At 51.5% G+C, this 23,731-nt stretch overlaps 1 protein-coding gene across 3 annotated transcripts in view; it reads left to right on the forward strand.

Annotated features, from left to right (window-relative positions):
- The window catches only part of LOC147111958 (E3 ubiquitin/ISG15 ligase TRIM25-like), a 77,172-nt gene that overhangs the window by 41,332 nt on the left and 12,109 nt on the right, over positions 1-23,731 (forward strand). For all 3 annotated transcript variants that reach the window (XM_085999370.1, XM_085999369.1, XM_085999371.1), the window contains exons 3-4: positions 21,311-21,541; positions 22,501-22,523. In XM_085999370.1, coding sequence (XP_085855496.1) covers positions 21,311-21,541; positions 22,501-22,523 — 254 coding nt within the window. The remainder of the gene's footprint in view (positions 1-21,310; positions 21,542-22,500; positions 22,524-23,731) is intronic.

Below are 23,731 nucleotides of genomic sequence, written 5' to 3' on the forward strand. Positions count from 1 at the left end.
CGGAGTCCTGCCACTGCCATTTGAAAGTAATGGCAACCCCCCCTTTGCAGTTGTGCCCCGACCCGACCATGAACACATAAACTCCTTGCTCCTTCTTCCACCTTTTATCCCAACACAATTTTACCCCTTCCTTAGTTCCCATGGTCCATCTGTTTGAATTATTATCCAACTTTTCCCATTCCGTGGATGCATTATTTTTACCTTTGTCTGTTTTCCGCAACCACCACCACCATCCCATGGGGGTGCTCCCTTACATTCCAGACAAACCCGTCTACCCTCTTTCACCTGTACCCTCTTAGTCCTGATGTTTACCTTTGGGCAGGATACTGACACTTCCCAAATCTTGTCTCCGGTTCGCCTTGAATACTTGGCCGAGTTCGACGTTAGCCAACCCGGCCAATTCCCAATGTGGGAGTATGTAATTGTACCATTATCACCCCGTGTTGCCCCCGCTGAGTTACGGTGGGGCCAGTTCCTCCCATACACCTGTATGTAAAGAATGTCTCGGTGTCTCCCCGATCTCCCCACCCTGCTTTAAGCAGGATCATCCACACGCTCAGCCGCAGCGTCCACCTCATCTCGCGTCCTTGATTCGATTCGTTTCTATAAAAACAAAACAAAAGAATAATACTGCTCTGTGAGGGGTCTCCCCTTCACAGGTCACACTTAAATGATACACATATTTACACTTTGGTTCAATCACTACTTTCGTTTTTTCTTGTCCCGATGTTTGGGATTCTTGAGGCCCGGGGGTGGATTAGGAGGAGGTGTCCAGAGCATCCTGGGTCTCGGCACCCGACTACTTCGTCTCACCGCTCCGCCCTCTGAGTCATCCTCACCATCCCACAGCACGGGAGAAAGGCTCACATTGATCAAACTCATTACGGTTCCTTGGCCCTTGGCCCGTTTTGTGCTTCTCTCTCCGGAGTCGTACAGCTTGCACTGGTTAATGTGAAACCATTTTACTTGCCTCGGCAGCTGGATTGCATCGACCATAGGACTTGCCTTATCCACAATGTTATAGGGTCCTTTAAATAATGGCTCGAATGCCCCTATTCTGGCATAATTCCTGACCAGTACCTGGTCCCCTACCTTCCACTCCTGTGTTACCCGTGGTTCCAACAGCATTTTATTCTGTTGGTGCTGCCTTCCCATATTGTTAGCTGCCTCCCAATGCAGCCCCCTTAGAGTATGGTACAGGTCTCTAACAAACCTGTCCCGTGTGACCTGCTGAACCTGTGTTTGGGTCAGGACCAGGACCAACACATGAGTCGGGGTTCTCAGCGACTCCCCTGTCATTAACTCATGCGGGGAGTGTCCCGTACTTTTATAGAGACTGGCTCTGATGCTCATTAGGACCAGGGGTAGGACCTCACCCCATCTCTTCGGGACCTCTCCTATCTCTTTCCTAAGCCTCTCTTTTAAGGTCCGTTTATTCCTCTCTACTATACCCGATGATTGGGGGTTATGCGTCACATTCCACTTTCCCAGTATTCCCAGCAGCTTCAGGGTGTCCTGCATTACTAGTCCGGTGAAATGACTTCCCTGATCTGACTCTACTATCAGGGGCAGTCCCCACCAGGAAAACACTTCCTTCACTAGAATCTTAGCCATGTTTAACGCTGTCGCTGCCCTACAAGGAAAAGCTTCCACCCATTTCGAGAAAGTATCCACTAATACCAGACAATATTTATTGCCCCTACTTGTGGTGGGCAGTGGCCCAATGAAATCTACCTGTATAGACTGCCATGGTCCCTCTACCCTCCTTGTGTGTCCCAACAGAACCTTCCTTCGGTGGGGGTCTGGATTATTCACCGCGCACACTAAACAGTTCTCGCAATAATCCCTTACATCTTCCCTGAGCTGGGGCCACCATCCCACAGCCTCCACTTTATTCCAAGTCGTTTCTGGCCCTGTATGTCCGGCCCCCGGACCCCCATGAGCTAGCTGCAAAAATTCTTCCCTGTACTGCACGGGCACGACCCACCTATTGCCCTTGACTAACATCCCCTGTTTCACTGCTACGTCTGCTGCTCCAAAGGTCCCTCTACAGGCTTCCCACATTCCTTATCCTTAGTTACCATTTTAAGGACTGCATCTTGCAGCTGAGCCTGTTTCAAATCGGGTGGCAATTGTACCTCCTTGGGTCTCTCTTTTCCCTTTTACAGCCATGATCTGTCCAGATCAGTACGGGTCCCAAGGTATCCCTTCCCCTGCCCCCATTTTGGCAGGTACATCAGCCTTCTGATTTCCTTCCCATATTGTTACGTTGGGTCCTAATTCTATTGTTAATTCTATTGTTAAGGCTTTCGATACCGCCCCAGCCTATTCATTACCTGTGAAACCTGCTCGTGTAAATGGGGCCCCGCTCGACCATGGGGAAGTGGTCGGATTCGGTGAGTGGACCACCGTGCTAGAGGCGCCTGTATCTACCAAATACCTTCCCCTAACGGTCTCCACTTTCACATCTACACATGGACTGCCCCACTCATTGTAGATGAGCGGACACAGGTACTCGGGCTGGGCGCGGCCCCGTCACAGTGAGGGTGCAGACGCGCTGGGTCCTCTGTCACCCACAGCAGCATCCAGTTTCCCTTTATCCTTGCCCATAAACTGCTGTAATGCGGCCACTAAGATTTTTATTGGGTCGTCTTCTACCTTCCCTCGGTTTGTCTCTACCTTGGGACCCTCGTGCCCTGGTTTCCCCCCTTTCGGGAGCTTACACTCCTTACTCCAGTGTCCCAACTTCCCACAGTTACAACACGCCTGGGATCGACCCGCATTACTTCCCTCCTGTCTCCATTCCCTTTTACTCCTCACATTCCCTTTCACTTCGTGCACCTTCCCCCTGTGTTTCTCCTCTTCCTCCCTTGTCCTGATTGAAAGCTAGAGTCAGCTTCCTCAGCACACCCATCTCCGTATTGTGGAGGCCCTCTGGGTCAAACCATGACTCAGCCTTTGCGCTGATTCACGGCAAACTGTTGGACACTACGGTCCTCAGCCAATGATTCCTGGGAGCCCCTCTTAATTCTGCGCGCACTAGATCTCCTCCAGTGGCCCTCACGTAAGTCGGCCACAATCTATCTGCAAAAGTATCTGGTAACTCGCCTGCCTGCTGCCTCGTCTGCTCCACCTGCAAGAACGGACTACCTTGGCTGAGCCCTAGTGCTACCAAGATCTCATCTTTTAAGCCGTGCATGCTTCCTCCCCCTTGGTGGCTGCCGACAAACTCTGATATCGCTTCCCTTCTAGGGAGAACAATATCAACTTCCTCATCTCCTGCTTGTTGCAGTTATTAATGCCCCCTACCTGCTCTACATTGGTGAAATGAACGGAGGCGTCCCCTCCCTGCTTTAATTTAGCCACACTCGTCAGCATTCCCTGTAGCTGAAGCGGTGTAAATGGGAGCACATAATCGTTCTGCAACGGCACCGGGCCACCGCCCACTGGTGGCGGACCGAACTTCTGCTGTCATAGGGGACACATCGGTCTCGGTGGTCCCGGTGCTTCGGGAGCCGGCCGATGCTCGCTGTACGGGGGCCCATCATCTGATTCATTACTCTCCATATCCCAGTCTTCCACAACCTCTCCATGCGACGTGAGATGAACCATCCCTCTGGCCCTGGATAGTTTTAAGGTCCACTTACAGATCTTTTCATTACAAGGCCTGTGATCTGCCCCCTCATAACCCGGAGTTCGGGCTACTCTATTCGCTACCCTGATACCTTTCAATCGTTCCTCCGCCTCTTCGCCTCTTTCTAGATTCCTTTCACTTTGTTCACAGTGAGTCTGACACGGCCTCTTACCCTCTGACACCTGACACTGTAAGTATTCAAAATTGTTCTGCACCCTCTCCTCCTTAACCTTTCTCTCCTGCCTTTCTTCACTTAAATCTTTCATCAGTCGCTCTATGATGGCATCCTTATCGCTTGCCTTGGTTTCTGTGGTGTATGTAACCTGTTCCACCTTAAGAGAACTACCTTAAGAGATGTACTACTTTCTCTTGGCTGCTGTATACTGTAATACCGGTGGTGACCACACCGGTATATAAACGTTGTGTAGGGATTTGCTGGGCAGTTCAGTCCTGACCTCCGAATAGTAAAGACCTGTTAAAGTTATTCTTGTGGTCTGTGTCCAGTGATTTATAATAAGCATAACTGGGACACACAGACTTAACAGTGGCGACGAGTCCGATCATACCCTGCGGCAGTTTTACATCCAAGGCAGCTTCGTCCTCAGAACGGGCGTCGAGAAGAGGCATCCGCCCTCATCATCCTGCTGAGCACCATCGCACGGGAGGCATCGAGAACCCGGGTTAAAAAGAAAAATTCTGACCACGAAGCCCTCCATCAGCGACAGGCAGTGATCATCCCTTCTACCACGGTGGTGGGTAAGCCGATCAGCGACACGAGCAGAAAGTCGGCCGCGTTGACTGTGGAGTGGGGGAGGGAAAACGGAGGAAAAAGGGCGGAGAACTCGACCACGGCCGGTGAAAAGGGCCGGGCTGCAATCGAGGCCGAGAGGCGCAGCGACTGGGGCAGCTTAAGGCACGAGAGCCGCGGAGAACTCAAACGCAGCCAGTGTAAAGGACCGGGCTGCATGCGGGGCTGAGAGGCGCAACAGCAGGGGAAGCGTGAATGCCCACGGGAACCGCGGGGGAGTAAAAGCAGCGTTGGGGAATCGAGAACCGCTGGGGAGGCGAGAACGGCAGCAGCACGGCAATCGCCATTGCAGCCAGCGGGGGAAGAAGGCAAACACGGGAATCCGCCATTGTAGTCAGCGGGGGAAGAAGACGAGCGCGGGAAAGACCGCCAAGCGCGGGAAGCCGCCATTTTAGTAGGCGGGGGAAGAAGACAAGCACGGGAAGCCGCCATTTTGAGAAAAAGAAAAATTAAAAAACTTGTAAGGATGCCTAAACATGGGAACATTAATACCTTTGATAGCGATATCGAAGATTGGACCACGTATGTAGAATGCATGGAAGTTTATTGTAAAGCAAATAAGGTACCAGATGATGAGAAAGCACTAACCTTATTAAGCTCAATGGGCGCGAAGACATACGGGCTATTGAAGCACCTTCTATCACCAGATAAACCGGCGGATCAGACTTTCGCGAATATTGTTACTGTCCTGAAAAATCATTTAAACCCCACACCGCTGATGATAGCGGAACGATTTAAATTTTACAGAAGAACGCAGCTGAAAGATGAAAGCAACGCTGAATTTTTAATTGAACTGCGTAAGCTATCAAAGTACTGTCAGTTTGGAACAGGACTAGCAGATGCGCTGAGAGATAAATTTGTGTGTGGATTGTTAAAAGAAGGAACACAAAAGCGACTGCTTGAGGAGAATGATCTTACGCTTGATAAAGCTGTCACTATTGCAGCATCGCACGAAGCCGCAGCGAGAGGCACTGCGGAAATGCAGCTACGGTCACCGGAACTCAGCACCAATCAAATGGTCTTGGGTACAGTAAAATGTTATCGTTGTGGAAAGACAACGCACGATCAGAACCAGTGCTGGTTCAAAAATCAGGAATGCAGAAAATGTGGCAGGCTTGGTCACAAAGCTAAAGTATGCCGGTCAGGAAAGAAGACCAGCAACAAAAAGTCACCACAGGAAAAGTACAGAAAGGTACACAAGGTGACAGAGAACAGTTCGAACGAACAGAAGTCAAATTCAGACTCCAGCAGTAATGAACTGGGTAGTCTAAGAGTACACAATGTTGGTAATGAAGCAGACCTCCAAACAATCTGGGTCACACTTCAGATAGCAGGAGTCCAAGTGAAGATGGAATTGGACACTGGATCGGCATTGACGGTCATGAATAAGCAAGATTACAAAAGGTTATTCCCACATATTCCCCTACGGGATACGGAGATTGTATTGAAAACATACACGGGGCAAAGAGTATACCCCATCGGGAAGATAGAGGTAAAGGTGGTCCACAAGGGCAAAGAAAGCCAAGGAATGGACTTATATGTGCTACCTGAGGGAGGTCCACCACTACTGGGACGGGAGTGGATTAGGAAAATAAATATGGACTGGCATTCCTTAAAAGCACTAACGGTAGATTCCGGTAAAAAAGATGTCAAACCTAAACGATTGTCCAGAATATTGGACGATGCTAAAGAGGTGTTCCAACAGGGACTGGGAACACTGAGAGGAATTACGGCAAACATCAAGGTTGAAGAACATGCAAACCCGAAATTTTTCAAAGCCAGACCAGTACCTTATGCGATACGACCTGCTGTGGAAGCTGAGCTGGAAGGGCTAGAACGTTCAGGAGTACTGTCTAAGGTAGACTGGAGTGAGTGGGCCACGCCCATTGTCCCCGTCATGAAGCGTTCATCGAGCAACAAGTCGGGGGAACCGGGGAAGGTTCGCATCTGTGGAGATTTCAAGATCACTGTTAATCCGGTGCTTCACACGGTGCAGTAGCCACTTCCGCGGATTGAGGATATCTTCGCTTCGTTGTCTGGCGGGAAACACTTCACCAAGATAGACCTGGCGCAGGCGTACTTACAGATGGAAGTTGAGGAAGAGTCACGCCAGTATCTCACGATCAACACGCATAGAGGCTTGTACCGGTATAATAGACTGGTTTTTGGAGTGGCATCGGCTCCAGCAATTTGGCAGAGGGCCATGGAGCAGGTATTACAGGGAATTCCAGGCACACAATGTTACCTGGATGATATTCTGATTACAGGAGATGATGACGAGGAACACCTTGCAAATTTGGAACTGGTGCTCACCAGATTGAAAGAATATGGACTTCGAGTTAATCGCCAGAAATGTGAGTTCTTTCAGAAGCGGATCTCGTACTGTGGTCATGTCATTGACCAGGAGGGGCTTCATAAGTCTCCTGACAAGATCGAAGCTGTTGTGAAGGCTCCCGCTCCGGATAATGTATCCCAGTTGAGGTCGTTCCTAGGGTTGATTAACTATTACCATAAGTTTCTGCCAAATTTATCCACGGTGCTGCACCCGCTGAACGCTCTTTTGCAGAAGGGAGTACCATGGAAGTGGAGCAAGGACTGTAAGAGGGCCTTTCGCAAAAGCAAGCCATTGATCACCTCAGAGGAAGTGTTGGCTCACTTCAACCCAATGCTGCCTATTCGTTTGGCTTGTGATGCTTCTCCATATGATATTGGGGCAGTACTCTCACACAAGTTGCCAAATGGCCTGGAGAGGCCAGTTGCGTTCGCATCCAGATCATTGACCTCCGCTGAGCGCAACTATGCTCAGATAGATAGGGAGGCTCACAGCCTTGTGTGGGGAGTAAAGAAGTTTAATCATTACCTGCAGGGCCAAAAGTTTACGCTTCTGACAGACCACCAGCCGTTGGTATCCATTTTTAACCCTAAGAAGGGTGTTTCGGTGATGACAGCACAGAGACTCCAGAGATGGTCCCTTTTCCTAGGGGCACATCAATATCAGATCGAATTCAAAGGTACAAAGCAGCATGGTAATGCTGATGGGCTGTCGCGCCTGCCACTACCTACAGAGGAGGAGGCACCGACGGTTGACCCTGTTGAGTTATTTCACTCGACCATCATCGAATGTTTACCAGTCACCAATGCAAGTATTGAAAGAGAAACCAGGAACGACCCGACACTGTCCCGGGTCTACGAAGTGACAGTGAAGGGATGGCCAGCACATGGTGATCCACTGTTACCAGCATTCTCAGCAAGACGAGAACAGCTGTCCGTCTGTCAAGGAACATTGATGTATGGAACAAGGGTGATTATTCCTCCTAAGTTAAGAGAGAGAGTTCTAAAGGAACTGCATGAAGGTCATCTGGGGGGAGTCAGGATGAAAAGCCTTGCTAGGGCTTATGTGTGGTGGCCGGGTATCGACCAACAGATAGAGGATCTGACGAAAAGCTGCTCAGGGTGCCAAAAAGTGCAAAATGCACCTCCGATTGCACCGCTGCATCCATGGGAATGGCCTTCAACCCCATGGCAACGTGTACATATTGACTTTGCTGGTCCATTCATGTACTCCATGTTTTTAATTGCGGTGGACACACATTCTAAATGGCCAGAAGTGATTAAGGTGACTACCACTACCTCGGAAAAGACAATCGCGGTGCTAAGAACGATATTTGCAAGAAATGGATTGCCAGAACAAATATGTTCAGACAACGGACCGCAGTTCGTGTCAGAAGAATTCCAGAAATTCATGAAGAAGAATGGGGTGAAACATTATACCTCTGCCCCATATCATCCGGCTACAAACGGGTTGGCCGAGAGATTTGTACAAACGTTCAAAAAAGCAATAAAGGCCATGAGCGAAGATCAGATTCCACTACAACACAAGGTGGACAAATTCCTACTGGCATATCGAAACGCCACTCATGCAGTGACAAACCAAAGTCCTGCCATGATGTTCTATAACAGGAGGTTGCGGTCCAGGTTGGACTTGTTAAAACCAAATGTGCGGAGGGAAGTTGAAAACAAACAGTTCCAGCATATAAATAACAAGACCACTCGGAGTTTCGAAATAGGACAACCAGTGTTAGCCCGGGACTATAAAAACGAGAAATGGCAATCTGGAACAATTTGGGCCAGACAAGGACCCCTGATGTACACGGTAGATATTGGTGAAAATGTAATACGGCGTCATGCTGACCAACTGGTAGAATCGAGAACAAGGGTCGAACCCAGGGTTACGGCAGAGACAACCGTGGAAGAAGTTAGTGAACCTGAAGCATCTACCTCAGAAGTGAATGTACCTGAGGATGATGTCCAATCCATAAGAGATCAACTAGATGAGTCACCCCAGCAACGAGAATCAGAGACCCCTGAAAGGCGTTATCCAACTCGAATCAGGAGGCCTCCTCAGAGACTGAATCTTTGAACTGTTTTGCATGAAGTTGTGTATATATATAGCTATATGTTATTATGTTATGTTAAATGGGGATATAACTGTTAAGCTAAAAAGGGAGGATTGTGGTGTATATAACCTGTTCCACCTTAAGAGAACTACCTTAAGAGATGTACTACTTTCTCTTGGCTGCTGTATACTGTAATACCGGTGGTGACCACACCGGTATATAAACATTTTGTAGGGATTTGCTGGGCAGTTCAGCCCTGACCTCCGAATAGTAAAGACCTGTTAAAGTTATTCTTGTGGTCTGTGTCCAGTGATTTATAATAAGCATAACTGGGACACACAGACTTAACAGTTTCTAGTTCCCTTTTCTCATCTTCCAGCTGTTTCACCTTTTCCCTGAGAATTGAGGTTTGCTTCTGTACACACAGTAGCCAAATCGCCTTCTCTCTCGTTCTTTTATGGTTAACACTAACCGTCCACTCTGCCGCTTTCTCCTGCGGATCCTCAGAGTGTAACATTTCTCGTGCCCATGACTCAGAAATGTCTAACTTGCTACATATATACGAGGCTACCTTAGCCCCCATAGACTTCCTACGGCTACTTCTAACCGCCCACTCTGCCGCTTTCTCCTGCGGAGAGTACATCATTTCATTTGCCCCTGGCTCAGAAATGTTTGCTCTGGCTACCTTAGCTACCCTGAGACCACCTTAGCCTCTCTGAGACAACCTTAGCCTCCCTGAGACTACCTTAGCCTCCCTGAGACTACCTTAGCTACCCTGAGACCACCTTAGCCTCTCTGAGACCACCTTAGCCTCCCTGAGACCACCTTAGCCTCCCTGAGACTGCTTTAGCATCCCTGAGACTACCTTAGCCTCCCAAGGGTTTGTTGCCCTTACTTTGTGCCTTATTTTGCTCCACACCTCAAGAGTCCTTGCCACAGTCGCCAAGATATGGAAGGTGTTTGGTTTCCTCGTCCTTACAAGGGTACCTTGACTCTGGGTTTTACAGGAACAAAATCGTAGATGACACAAAGGATTAGGTTCAACCCAAAACTGTTAGTTTATTAAAACCAACAAAACACAGACAAAAACCTGTTCAGATTTGGCTGAAACTTACAATCACCCATCCGGACAGTCGTTCCCGTTGTGGACTGTGGGCCTGGATCGGGGATGACATGTCCCCGTCCTCCTTTATCTGACTACAGCTGCCTACACAGCACAAACCCCTTGTAGAGTCAACTGATATTTAAAATCACCCATCCGGCTAGTCGTGTCCGACGTCGATTGCAGGCTGGGAGCTGGAGATGACCGTCTTCCCTTCCTTCTTACACTTGGCAGTCGCTGTAGTCAGAGCTAGCTTCCAAGAGAGCTTCGGAGAGAGCTTCCGAGCGAAAGAGAGAGACTTCCGAGAGCTTCTGAGCGAAAGAGAGAGAGAGCTGTGTGTGGTTCCTTCTTACAGTTCTTCCGTCCCGCCTTTTCGAGTCTGGGCCTTCCCCTGTCTGGGCCTTCCCCCAACAATCCACACCCAGTAATCCAAACCACAGGACACGTACAGGGCTGGGGGATGGAAGACAACTCCTATCTTTTCTCCCCCTCCCTGTGGTACATATTTGATGTGATTTAGTCTTACTGCTGATGTGTTTTGCCCAAGGTTAAAATGTTTTTCATTGAGGCCAGGAAGTCCATTATTCCGGTAAAATTGGCATCGTTGTCTTATCCATTGAAGATCCATCGAAACCCATTAAAACACGAAGGGCTAGATTTTCAGTAGCTTGCGCCAGCAGTTAGCGCCTTAAGAGAAGTGATTTCCGGGCGCTATGCGTGTAGCGCCCGGGCGCAGCGCAGTTTGCGCCCCGCCCCAAATTAAGTTGCCCGTTAGCGCCGGCGCTAAGTTTAGTGCCCGCCCGGATGCGCGCGCAGAAAATGACGTCACATCCTCGTGCAACGCCCTTTGTCCGCCCCGATTGCAAACTTCAGTCGGACCGCCCCATTGTGCGGCGGGCGGCCGGAGCGTTTGGAAAAAGGAACGCAACACAACCAGCGCGGGCCCCGGGGGGCGCTAATTAAAGGGAACGTCCTCTCCAGTATAAAGGCCATCCTTTTTTCAGAAAACAGTCTTGTGCAACGCATTTCTGGAGACACAACAAGGAGGATAGCTAACTGGTTTCAAGCAGCAAGAGGCAGGTATTTTTGGACTCAGGCAATAGCGCTGCAAGTGGCCATTTGGAAATTAGACTGTTTGCCAGGATTTGATGGGGGCTGCATGGGGTGCCAACGCGCAGCTGCAGCGCCATGTCCGTAGGGCTCGCAGACGCATTGTGAGAGGGGCAGCCCTGGCTAGAGGCAGAGGGGGCTACAGGCGTCGGCCACGTAGGCCTTACCCAGTCAGGCTATACCGCCAGCAGCGCTCCTACCTAAACATGAGTGCCGCGCGATGTGTTAGAAGGCTCCGATTCCGAAAGGAGGTGATTGCAGAGATCTGCCACCTGCTTCGCCGAGATCTGCGGCCAAAGCTCAGGTGCAGGACGTCTCTGTCGGTGGAAGTGAAGGTGACGGTGGCATTGAACTTCTATGCCACCGGCTCCTTCCAATACGCTGCTGGGGACATAGCAAACATCTCCCAGTATGGCGCGCATCGCTGCATCCGCCACGTGACCGAAGCACTGTTCAGAAGGAGAAGCCAATTCATCTCCTTCCCCATGGCCCTCGAGAGCCAGCATCAGCGCGCATTGGGATTTGCCAGACTCGGGGAATTCCCCTTGGTGCAGGGCGCCATTGACTGTACGCATGTGGCTTTGCGGGCCCCTCTGGAGCATGGCGAGCAGTATCGCAACAGGAAGGGCTACCATTCTCTGAATGTGCAGCTGGTATGTGACCACAAGCAGCGCATCATGGCAGTCAATGCCAGCTTCCCAGGCAGCAGCCACGATGCCTTTATCCTGCGGCAGAGTACTGTGCATGACATGTTCCAGGCACAGCCTTCCCCAAGAGGATGGCTCATCGGGGACAAAGGCTATCCTTTGTGCACCTGGCTCATGACCCCGCTCCGCGCGCCCAGGACCGCTGCTGAAGAGGCCTACAACGAGAGCCATCAAACCACCCGCAACATCATCGAGCTAACTATTGGGGTCCTCAAGCAGCGGTTCCGCTGCCTTGATCGCTCCGGAGGAGCTCTCCAGTATTCGCCGGACCGGGTCTCCCAATTTGTGGTGGTTTGCTGCATGCTACACAACCTGGCTATCCGCAGGACTCAGGCACTGCCACCTGACGTTGGACCAGCACCTCAGGAGGAGGAGCAGGAGGAGCATGAGGAGGAGGAGGAGGAGCAGGAGTACGTTCCCAGGAGGGAGCGACCAGGGCCAAGGGCCGCACGACGCCACCTTATTACACGGTACTTCTAAGCCCCCTGTCAGGGAATGGCCAGGGGCCATGAGGGAAGATGAATGCAGCCGCTCCGCAAGCCCTCAGCCGGCGAAGCCAACAAACACTAAGAAGAACAACCATGGAGACTGCATGAATAAAGATAATTTTTTATTGCACAAAAATGAAAAGCCCTTCCCACATGAATCCCCAAAAACAATAAACGGGCCCCACAAAAAGCCCAACAAACGACTCACTCGCACAAACTGGGGAGGAGCCACTCCACCTTTATTCAAACCGGGCCTCAACGTCGGCCTAACGCAAAAAATAAGCCCTCCAAAAGCACAACCATGGGCAAAATAAAGATGGCCACCGCCATATTAAAGGAAAGCTGCCCACACCCTCTACTGAGTGGCCCGCGAGGGCGAGACCTTGGCCAGCATTTTGCCTCCCCTGCCCTGCCTGCTGCTCCTTCGCAAGCTCTGCCCAGTGGCTGCTGCGAGGCTGGGGGAAGGCGCCTGAGGCTCAGATGCCCTTCCGCCAGATGCCGCTGGGGGGCGGCCTACACGGCGTTTGGGCCTCGAGGGGCCGTCTGCTGAGTGGCGCACCTGAGCCTGGCCACCATCAGCTGCAGCCGCTTGCCGTTGACGCCCCAGAGGGGGAATGGCGGCGACGGATGGCGCAATGTGGGCCAGCTGGCGTCTGGGATGCGCTGGCTGGTGCTGTGGCGCGGTGGCACTCGGCCGGGCCCGCACTGCAGGATCCGCAGCAATCAGCCGACGGGCGGCTTGCTGGGATGGTCCAGCGCGGCGCCTGCCCTGGCGATGCCTGCCTGAGACAGCGCGTGTGGCAGCAGTGAGTGGCCCTGTGGTCCTGGTGTGCGCGCGCATCACATCCGCCAGGGTCTTGATGGCATCAGTCAGCATGCGGCCAGTCGCGGCAGTTGCTGCCCCGAACTCGCGCACACTGGTCGCCAGCGACTCGATGGCCTCAGGCATGCGCCCCACCATGCTCATGAGCTCCGTGTGGCGCCGGTCCGAGTCGTCGGCCATCTTATCCAGCTTCCGCACCTCCTCCGAAGTGAAGGTGTCCGGACTGGAGTCGCGACTCTCCCGCTGGGGAGGAGGGGGCCGAACTAGGGGACCCTTGCCGCGTTGGTGACGGCGAGTGTGCCGAGCAGCAGCACTCCCCTCTGATCCTTCCCCCCTTTGGGGGGAAGGCCGCGGGCCACGCGCACGGCTGCTGGGTGGCTGGACGCCACTGGTCCCAGAAGCTGCATTGCCCTGCGACAGTTCCTCCAGGCACTCGTCCAGTGAGGAGGTGTCAAGCATTTCCTCCTCTCCTGCGGGACGTGACTGTTCCCCCGAAGGTCCGGCTTGCTCCTCCTCCTCCTCCTGGTCGGAGGTGCTGTCACTGGCAGCTTCAGGGTCCTGGTCGTCACCAGCTGAAAGCAGGAATGCACAAGAGTAGCTTCAGAGTGAGGAGACGGCGTCAGCGAGGGAGTTAGGACTGGTGGGATTCAGCGCATTGGTGGGACAGTGGCAAAGGAGGTAGCTCGGATGGGCCAGTGCGACGCGAGAGGGCCAAAAGGCGAGGTCCTTACCATTGCCGGGCAGTGGAGGGTCGGATACACCGCACGCTGTGGGGACAATCACACGGGCTCCCATGAGCACACACACGCGCTCCTCCAGCCGAGTGAGCTTCTGCAGCTTGGCGCGGCCACCCCTGGCACGGGCCTGGCGATTAAACGCTACTTTAGCCTGCAAGAGAAAGGACGGGCTGTAAGTGCGCAGTGAAGCCCTGATGTAGTGTGCACTGCCTCCCATGGTGGAATAGCTTGGACAGAGTGAAGCCCTGATGTAGTGTGCACTGCCTCCCATGGTGGAATAGCTTGGACAGAGTGAAGCCCTGATGTAGTGTGCACTGCCTCCCATGGTGGAATAGCTTGGCCAAAGTGTAGCCCTGATGTAGTGTGCACTGCCTCCCATGGTGGAATAGCTTGGACAGAGTGAAGCCCTGATGTAGTGTGCACTGCCTCCCATGGTGGAATAGCTTGGCCAAAGTGTAGCCCTGATGTAGTGTGCACTGCCTCCCATGGTGGAATAGCTTGGACAGAGTGAAGCCCTGATGTACTGTGCACTGCCTCCCATGGTGGAATAGCTTGGACAGAGTGAAGCCCTGATGTAGTGTGCACTGCCTCCCATGGTGGAATAGCTTGGACAGAGTGAAGCCCTGATGTAGTGTGCACTGCCTCCCATGGTGGAATAGCTTGGACAGAGTGAAGCCCTGATGTACTGTGCACTGCCTCCCATGGTGGAATAGCTTGGCCAAAGTGTAGAGTGCCGAATGGCCATTTGATGCTCATGACTGTCCCAATGCTGCTGGCTGAGGGCTGGCCAATAGGACTTTCAGGTCCCTTTGCCCATCATGTCAGGTGTACATGCAAGAATGAGGAGGAGACTGGAAAGGCTACTCACCTTCACAATCCTGGTCAGATCGTTGTATTTCTTACGGCATTGTTTGTGGGTCCTGGGGGCCTCGCCGGTGAACGTCACCCTCTGGGCGATCTGCTTCCAGGCTTTGGTGTAGTCATGGTGGGTTGGATTCCTCCCACTCTCTGGAAACAAGATCTTGCGCCTCACCTCCAGAGCTGTGACCATTATGTCCAGATCACCCTCTGAGAAGCGTAGGGCACGCTGACGGGCCTTCTCTGGCGTTGCCATGACTCCCTGGGGCTGAGCAGCAGTGTTGAGGCCTCTTTGCAAGGCTGCAGTGTGCAGGGCGTGGCAGCAGACCAATTCGTCCCTTCCCCCTTTAAGAGCTGGTCGGCACCACGGGGTCTGCTGTCAGTGCAAAAATGACCGCACCCGTGCTGCGCCCCGCCTGGGCGCTATCCCTCTGGACCACCGGCTTAGCGCCTAAAGGTAGGAGTGGAACGCCTCTTTTAGCGCTCCACCACTCTCTTAGGGCGAAGCCACTGAATTTCCGGCAACGGGGCGCTACTTTGGGGCGGGCGCTAACTTCGGGCGGGCGCTAAGGTTAGCGCCCCAAAACTGTCTATACTGAAAATCTAGCCCGAAGTCTCAATGTCCAAAGTTAAATCATCTATTCACCGTTAAATCACCTATCGAGACGCTCATTGTCCAAGGTAAATGTATTTTCCAAAGTTAAATTGAAACTCACAGGTGTGTCTGTGCTGCTAGGTCCAACTGCACCTCGCCCCTACCACTGGGCCAAACAGGCTTCCAGCATTTTGCTATTGTACTGGGTTTGTTGAAATCTACACAGTACAGCACTCATCCGTGGTCATAAGGAGGTTGCCATTCTTGCCAGGTGATATGTATCCGCGGGTACCCACCTGGTCCACCAATTCACTTCAGACCACTCCCAGAGACTCTACTTTACATCCCCATTTATATGTCCCATTCTTGTGCTCCTGTGGCATCAGCATTAGAAATCTAAATGCATCTGCAGGCCCCCCTGCCTGCTGGTCGGGTTACCAGGAGTTCCTGTCTATCTTCCTCCCAGTTAATCAGATTAAGACTGCTGACTTCCTTCTGCGCCTGCCGGGGCACCGTCCCAATCCTGATGTCTTCAATGTCTGCTTCAACACTGTCAATCAAGACCCAAGCCAGCATATCACATGCTCGCCCCTTGGACTGTAAATCACTCGCCTTCATTATGGCTTTCCCTAGGACCTCTATACCTCTCTGTAACCAGATTCCCTGCACTTCTACTGCCGTAAGCGCATACTCCATTGCCTGAGCTGTGAACCGCAGACCCTTGGCGCTTTCCTGCGCCACCCAGGAGGCATAGCTACCCAGGCCCGTGATTTGCCATGAATTTAGGACCAAGTTGGCACTTCCAAACAAGCCCCCCACTTCCCCTAATATTTTCCATCTCTGCCGCCCCTTGGGGGCCTCTACTTCGGGGGCTATGTGGTCCTTATAATCATTAAGTAATCGCTGCAATTTATGCTTAGCCCAAGTAATTGATGGTGGGTGATCACCACCATTGGCCTCTAACGCTGGCACTATACTGCTCAGGTTATAGGTTACTTCTAAAGTGACAATAGTTACATCATGTAACAGTGCCTTTGGACCCCCGACACTGATCATGCCATCCATTGGAGATGGCACTGTGGTGGGACATCGCGACGGCTTTTGATATCCACATGTTGTTAAATCAATGCATCTTATATCAGTACATCCCAACCGCTTAAGAACATCGCTACACAATTCTTGGCAATATTGTCCCACAAGTCCTGGTTCCCAAATGAATGGGGGAAATTTAGTCCACCTTGCTATAATGTTGATGGTACTGATGACCACACCCCTCATTTTTCCGCGCTGTCCTTTGTGCAGCGAGCAGGAGTATAACCAACGTCACAGTTCGACGTCATCATATATGCCGGTGACTGTTATATCTCCATCAGTATTCACGCTAATTTGTAGTTGTGTATAATTGTCACTTCTGGGTCCGATAACAGGAATCCAGACCGAGTTGAAGGAGTCTGCTTACGTGGTGCCGTAGGACCAACCGCCCGGGGCGCCGGACACTGAACTTTCCCTTTGTGATGGGCAGGGAGGCGGTTCCAATCGGACTGGTTGACCAGGGGCGGACAGTTCATGGTTGCTGCCACAGATAGTGTCCCAGTATCCTTGTCCCATTTTACATTTGGGATTTATTTTCCATACCTTGGTCGTATGGGTACGTGCGGTGACCCGGTCCGTGATCCATATATTGGGTTTCTTTATCCATTCCCCTTTCCCCCCCTGTGGCAGTTGCATGTATTGTTCTGGATGTAATCAAGTACTTTTATCGATGTGCACGGTGGGCGCCTCCCACGCTACTGTAATTGTCAGGAGGGTGATCGCCAACACAGCCGTCCATCAGGCCGCCATTGTGAGTATTCCAGAACTCTGAGGGTGGTAAGGTATGTGGAACCTCTGCTTTACCACCAGTAACTGACATGCCGTCTTCATGATCCTACCAGTAAAGTGGGTCCCCTGGTCTGTATCTATTTGTAGGGGGACCCGCCCACCGAGGTATCACCTCCTCTGCCAAAATGCTTGCGGCCGTAACGGCGGTGCAATTTCGTGTTGGGAAGGCCTTTACCCAGCGAGTGAAGTGATCCATTATCACCAGGCAGTAGGTCTTTCCCCTACTCTTTGGAAGGGGACCGGTGAAATCGATTTGTAGGTTTTCCCATGGTCCCTTCGGTCTCGGGTGATTTCCCATAAGAACCTTTATCCCCTTTCCTGGGTTATACTGCGCACAGATCAGGCACCTCTGGCAGTGCTTTGCCACGTCCCTGATGTATATCCCCATGATAGATTTCTAGTAAATTCTGCCTGATACATTCGGGGGCTACCACCTGGTCTGCCCCTTCTAACTTCCATACTCCTGTCACATCTTCCTTTGCCCCATGACTCTCCCATACCCCAGTCGCATCTTCCTTTTTCCCGTGACTCTCCCATACCCCAGACACATCTTCCTTTGCCCCGTGACTCCCCCATACCCCAGTCACATCTTCCTTTGCCCCGTGACTCTCCCATACCTCAGTCACATCTTCCTTTGCCCCATGACTCTCCCAAACCCCAGTCTCATCTTCCTTTGCCCCGTGATTCTCCCATACCCCAGTCACATCTTCCTTTGCCCCGTGACTCTCCCATACACCAGTCATATCCTCCTTTGCCCTGTGACTCTCCCATACCCCAGTCACACCTTCCTTTGTCCCGTGACTCTCCCATACCCCAGTCACATCTTCCTTTGCCCCGTGATTCTCCCAAACCCCAGTCACATCTTCCTTTGCCCCGTGATTCTCCCATACCCCAGTCACATCTTCCTTTGCCCTGTGACTCTCCCATACACCAGTCACATCTTCCTTTGCCCTGTGACTCTCCCATACCCCAGTCACATCTTCCTTTGCCCCGTGACTCTCCCATACCCCAGTCACATCTTCCTTTGCCCTGTGACTCTCCCATACCTCAGTCACATCTTCCTTTGCCCCGTGACTCTCCCATACACCAGTCACATCTTCCTTTGCCCCGTGACTCTCCCATACACCAGTCACATCTTCCTTTGCCCTGTGACTCTCCCATACCCCAGTCAAATCTTCCTTTGCCCCGTGACTCTCCCATACCCCAGTCAAATCTTCCTTTGCCCTGTGACTCTCCCATACCTCAGTCACATCTTCCTTTGCCCCGTGACTCTCCCATACCACAGTCACATCTTCCTTTGCCCCGTGACTCTCCCATACCCCAGTCAAATCTTCCTTTGCCCTGTGACTCTCCCATACCTCAGTCACATCTTCCTTTGCCCCGTGACTCTCCCATACCCCAGTCAAATCTTCCTTTGCCCCGTGACTCTCCCATACCCCAGTCAAATCTTCCTTTGCCCTGTGACTCTCCCATACCTCAGTCACATCTTCCTTTGCCCTGTGACTCTCCCATACACCAGTCACATCTTCCTTTGCCCCGTGACTCTCCCATACCCCAGTCACATCTTCCTTTGCCCCGTGACTCTCCCATACCCCAGTCACATCTTCCTTTGCCCCGTGACTCTCCCATACCCCAGTCACATCTTCCTTTGCCCTGTGACTCTCCCATACCCCAGTCACATCTTCCTTTGCCCTGTGACTCTCCCATACCCCAGTCACATCTTCCTTTGCCCTGTGACTCTCCCATACCACAGTCACATCTTCCTTTGCCCTGTGACTCTCCCATACCACAGTCACATCTTCCTTTGCCCTGTGACTCTCCCATACCACAGTCACATCTTCCTTTGCCCTGTGACTCTCCCATACCCCAGTCACATCTTCCTTTGCCCTGTGACTCTCCCATACCCCAGTCACATCTTCCTTTGCCCCGTGACTCTCCCATACCACAGTCACATCTTCCTTTGCCCTGTGACTCTCCCATACTACAGTCACATCTTCCTTTGCCCTGTGACTCTCCCATACCACAGTCACATCTTCCTTTGCCCCGTGACTCTCCCATACCACAGTCACATCTTCCTTTGCCCCGTGACTCTCCCATACCACAGTCACATCTTCCTTTGCCCTGTGACTCTCCCATACCACAGTCACATCTTCCTTTGCCCCGTGACTCTCCAAAACCTCTCTCTCTTCCTTTGACGTATCTTCGGGCAGTTGCACCATATTTATTTCCTCTGGTCCGATGGCGCAAGCTACCACCGGGGCCGGAGAAGGGGGCATATTTCCTGCGGCCCTTTTAGCTGCCATATCAGCTCATTCGTATCCTTTCTGTATCCAATCGCCCCCATTCTGATGTGCTTTTACCTTGACTACTGCTCCCTCCAGTGGGAGCCCTGCAGCCTCCACCAATGCCTTTACTAGCACTTCATGTATAATGTGACCACCCTGAGGATGTTATAAATCCCCTTCAAGCCCATGAGGGCATATAATCATGGACTACGCTGAATGCGTACCGACTATCGGTGTAAATATTCACTCGTTTCCCTTGACAAGCCTGTAATGCTTCGATAAGAGCTACCAGTTCCGCTACCTGGGCGGAGTCCCCTCCTTCCAGAGCCCCTTGTCGGACCACCCGACCATCCTTCCTCACGACTGCCCATCCCGTATGGGGTGTACCACTTCTAAATTTCCTAGAACCATCGACAAGCATTACTTCACATTCCCCTTCAAGTGGGCTATCTTTTACCCCACAACTTTCCTCATCCTCTACCGCTAGTTCACACTGATGTTCTTCTCCTTCCGTTAATATGCCGCCCACAGGGTTTAATCCACCGTCTTTAACAATCTGTACGGACTTATCCTTTGGGATAAGTACGGCTTCCCACGCTGCTCTTCGGCTATCTGATACTGCTCTTAACCATCCAGTATTAAGTAGGATATTGTTTATGTGGTTTGTGGGTTTCCCTCTTGATCATGAAGGGTGTCATATCGACCCTCCCACAATCCTGTTTGTGTCTAGCCCTTACCTCTGGAAATTGGGAACACACAAGCCCAAAGACGCCCTCAGCCGTCCAATCCAAATTCCATGTATCTCTTCACTTAAACTTCAATTTCAATTCCTCTAACAGGTACCAGTGTGTTTAACTCTATTCTGATTGTTTCATTAATTATATAGTTTCTCGGTGGAGTATGTGTCAATGCAGGGACACTAATGTCTCCGAGAGAAAGCTATCAGTTTACTACTCTTTACACTTTTCTGCCTTTCAATAGAAAGCTAGGAACATTCTCATTTGGTCGTGTAATTTTCCTGCTTCTATCTTACACCCTCAATCACTTCCTCGCTCCATTTTACACATCCCATTAATTACCATTCATATCTCATTCATCAGCCCTGGAGGAACTTTACTGTCCAGTACAATATTTAAGATAGAAAGCATAGATCACACGTTCTCACTTGGTCCAATTTATTAACACTTTTTATTTATCATTAATTTAGAGGATCTTTTATTTTCCCGAAAGTAACCCAATATATAGTGCCTGGGTTCATTTTGTCATTTCAAAATTATCCCAAAATCCAAAAAGCAGTACTGTTGAACTGACCGGTTTTGTCAATGTTAAATTTCATTTCTATCAATTTATCTTATCAACTCCAATTTCAGAAACCAGTGATTCCCAGGCTAGGTGGTTTACACAGAGTTTTATCATTAGAGACAGAAGTGCTACAATTAATTTACAAGGTGACTTCCATATAACAAAAGAAAGCAGAGAATCCATTGTGGCTCTGCTTAAGAACCCAAGGGGTTAATTTATCAAATCATAATTTTCCTTCATTCACTGTGGGGAAATATTAACTTAAAATTAAGAAACTTAAATTTAATAATGTCCAATATCTTTAAATTTCATTCAGAAACACTAAAGTTGTTGCTTGGTGAACTTAAACAGCTGTCAGTGGAAAGGGTTAACTCCTTTGCAGGTTTTTTTTTTAAGAAGGCTCAAGGCAACTCTGGTTAAACTCTGTTTTCTCTCCCAGTAGACACCCTCCACTGTTGTCTATCTTTAACGGGTGATGGAGTTGTGATCTAAACAAACGGTCCCGCCCCTGGAGAGTGCCGTGTGCTCAGGGTAACAGCTGTGTGGAAGGGACGTTTGTAATGAGAGTTGGTTTGGGTTTCAGACACGAATCAATGAGCTGAAAGGAAAGCTATCGAAGAGCTTCTCTGAATGGAGGAGACAGCTGGAAGAAGATGAAGAATACGCACTGAAACTGATCAATGAGGAGGGGCTCCGAGCTCTCTCACAGATTAGAAGCTGTTCTGAAGCATTAAACAAGAGGATGGAACAGATTTCATTAATAGATGGAGAAACCCAGAGTCTGGTACAGAGGGACCCTCTCTCCTTTATTCAGGTACATCTTCAATATAAACAGGGCCATGGCTGGGGAATGGGGCATTTGTGTAAGGCTGGAGTGAGGGCTGAATTGTTTGAAGATTGTTGGTGGGACCCAGCATTGGTGCTGCCCCCTCAGCCCTGCCCTCGGAGTGTTGGTGCCCCCTCAGCCCTGCCCTCGGAGAGTTGGTGCCCCCTCAGCCCTGCCCTCGGAGTGTTGGTGCCCCCTCAGCCCTGCCCTCGGAGTGTTGGTGCCCCCTCAGCCCTGCCCTCGGAGTGTTGGTGCCCCCTCAGCCCTGCCCTCGGAGTGTTGGTGCCCCTCAGCCCTGCCCTCGGAGTGTTGGTGCCCCCTCAGCCCTGCCCTCGGAGTGTTGGTGCCCCCTCAGCCCTGCCCTCGGAGAGTTGGTGCCCTTCAGCCCTGCCCTCGGAATGTTGGGGCCCCCTCAGCCCTGCCCTCGGAGTGTTGGTGCCCCCTCAGCCCTGCCCTCGGAATGTTGGGGCCCCCTCAGCCCTGCCCTCGGAGTGTTGGTGCCCCCTCAGCCCTGCCCTCGGAGTGTTGGTGCCCCTCAGCCCTGCCCTCGGAGTGTTGGTGCCCCCTCAGCCCTGCCCTCGGAATGTTGGGGCCCCCTCAGCCCTGCCCTCGGAGTGTTGGTGCCCCCTCAGCCCTGCCCTCGGAGTGTTGGTGCCCCTCAGCCCTGCCCTCGGAGTGTTGGTGCCCCCTCCGCCCTGCCCTCGGAGTGTTGGTGCCCCCTCAGCCCTGCCCTCGGAGTGTTGGTGCCCCCTCCGCCCTGCCCTCGGAGTGTTGGTGCTGCCCCAGGATGGAGTGCAGTGAAATGTGGGATTATTCCCCATTCCTGTGACTGGCCCCACCTACTGTCCCACACTGAACTCTTTACTCTCAATCCCAAATTCACGGTTTGGTTCCATTGGGTGTTGGTTTGTTCGTTGACTGATTTGATCTCCTCTCTTTATTCGCAGAACTCGAAGCAGCTCCTTTCCAGGTAAGTTCCTCTCAGTCATACAGTAGCTGCTGCTGATAGGGAACCTTCACCTGTATCTGGGAGAAGAGTGAAAGTAGAATCACGGCTTGGAAACCTTCCCAGATAAGGAGCTTTCAAATGGTGGGAATATTGAGTGATGTTTAACTGGGGTTTGAGGGGTTATTGGCTCAGGCAGCCTGTGGGAAATGGGAGATTCTACATGTCCACTGAGGACTCCCAGCTCTACCTCACCACCACCTCTCTCCACCCCTCCACTGCATCTGTCTGGTTACGTTGCCTGTCCGAGATCCAGTCTCCGATGAGCCAAAATTTCCTCCAATGAAACATTGGGAAGATTGAAGCCATTGTCTTTTAGTCCCTGCCACAAACTCCGTTCCCTGGCCACCAATTCCATCCCCCCTCCCTGCTCACTGTCTGAGGTTGAGCCAGACTGTTTGTAACCTCAGTGTCCTGTGTGACCCTGAGCTGACTATTCCAATTTTCTCCTGGCCGGCCTCCCATCTTCCAACCTCCATAAACTTCAGCTCATCCAAAACTCTTCCTGTATCCTAACTCGCACCAAGTCCTGTTCACCCATCACCCCTGTGCTCGCTGACCTACATTGACCACTGGTTCAGCAACACCTTGAATTTAAAATTCTCATCCTTGTGTTACAAATCCCTCCATGGCTTCGCCGCTCCCTATCTCTGTAACCTCCTCCAGCCCTACAGCCCTTCGAGATCTCTGCGTTGCTCCAATTCTGGCATCTTGTACATCCCCGATTTCCTTCGCCCCACCATTGGCCGCCGCCCCTTCAGCTGCCTGGTCCCCAAGCTCTGGAACTGCCTCCCTAAACCTCTCCGCCTCTCTACCTCTCTCTTCTCCTTTAAGATGCTCCTTAAAACCTACCTCTTTGACCAAGCTCCTGTAAAGTGCCTTGGGATGTTTTACTACATTAAAGGCACGATATGAAAGCACATTGTTGTTGTTGTTGAGTGACATGAGCTGTTCCATCGGTGTGTTGAGCTTCTCAGGAACCTGTTAGACAGGAAGTGAGAGAGAGTTAAAGCTGCAGTGACCTGTATCTAACCAAGGCTTCCTAAAGGCTCCATGTGTGTCAGTGACAGCTTTATTCCATTGGGTCAGTAAGTGCTGTGTGATTGGCTTGTTCTGTCAACCAGCCCATGGAGAATGAGGAGAGGGGCGGGTCCTAGTGTCAGAGTGACAGT

The sequence above is a fragment of the Somniosus microcephalus genome, chromosome 10 (assembly GCF_052327205.1).
Source record: "Somniosus microcephalus isolate GS21.2 chromosome 10, FLI_Smic_1.0, whole genome shotgun sequence".
Classification (NCBI taxonomy): Eukaryota; Metazoa; Chordata; class Chondrichthyes; order Squaliformes; family Somniosidae; genus Somniosus; species Somniosus microcephalus.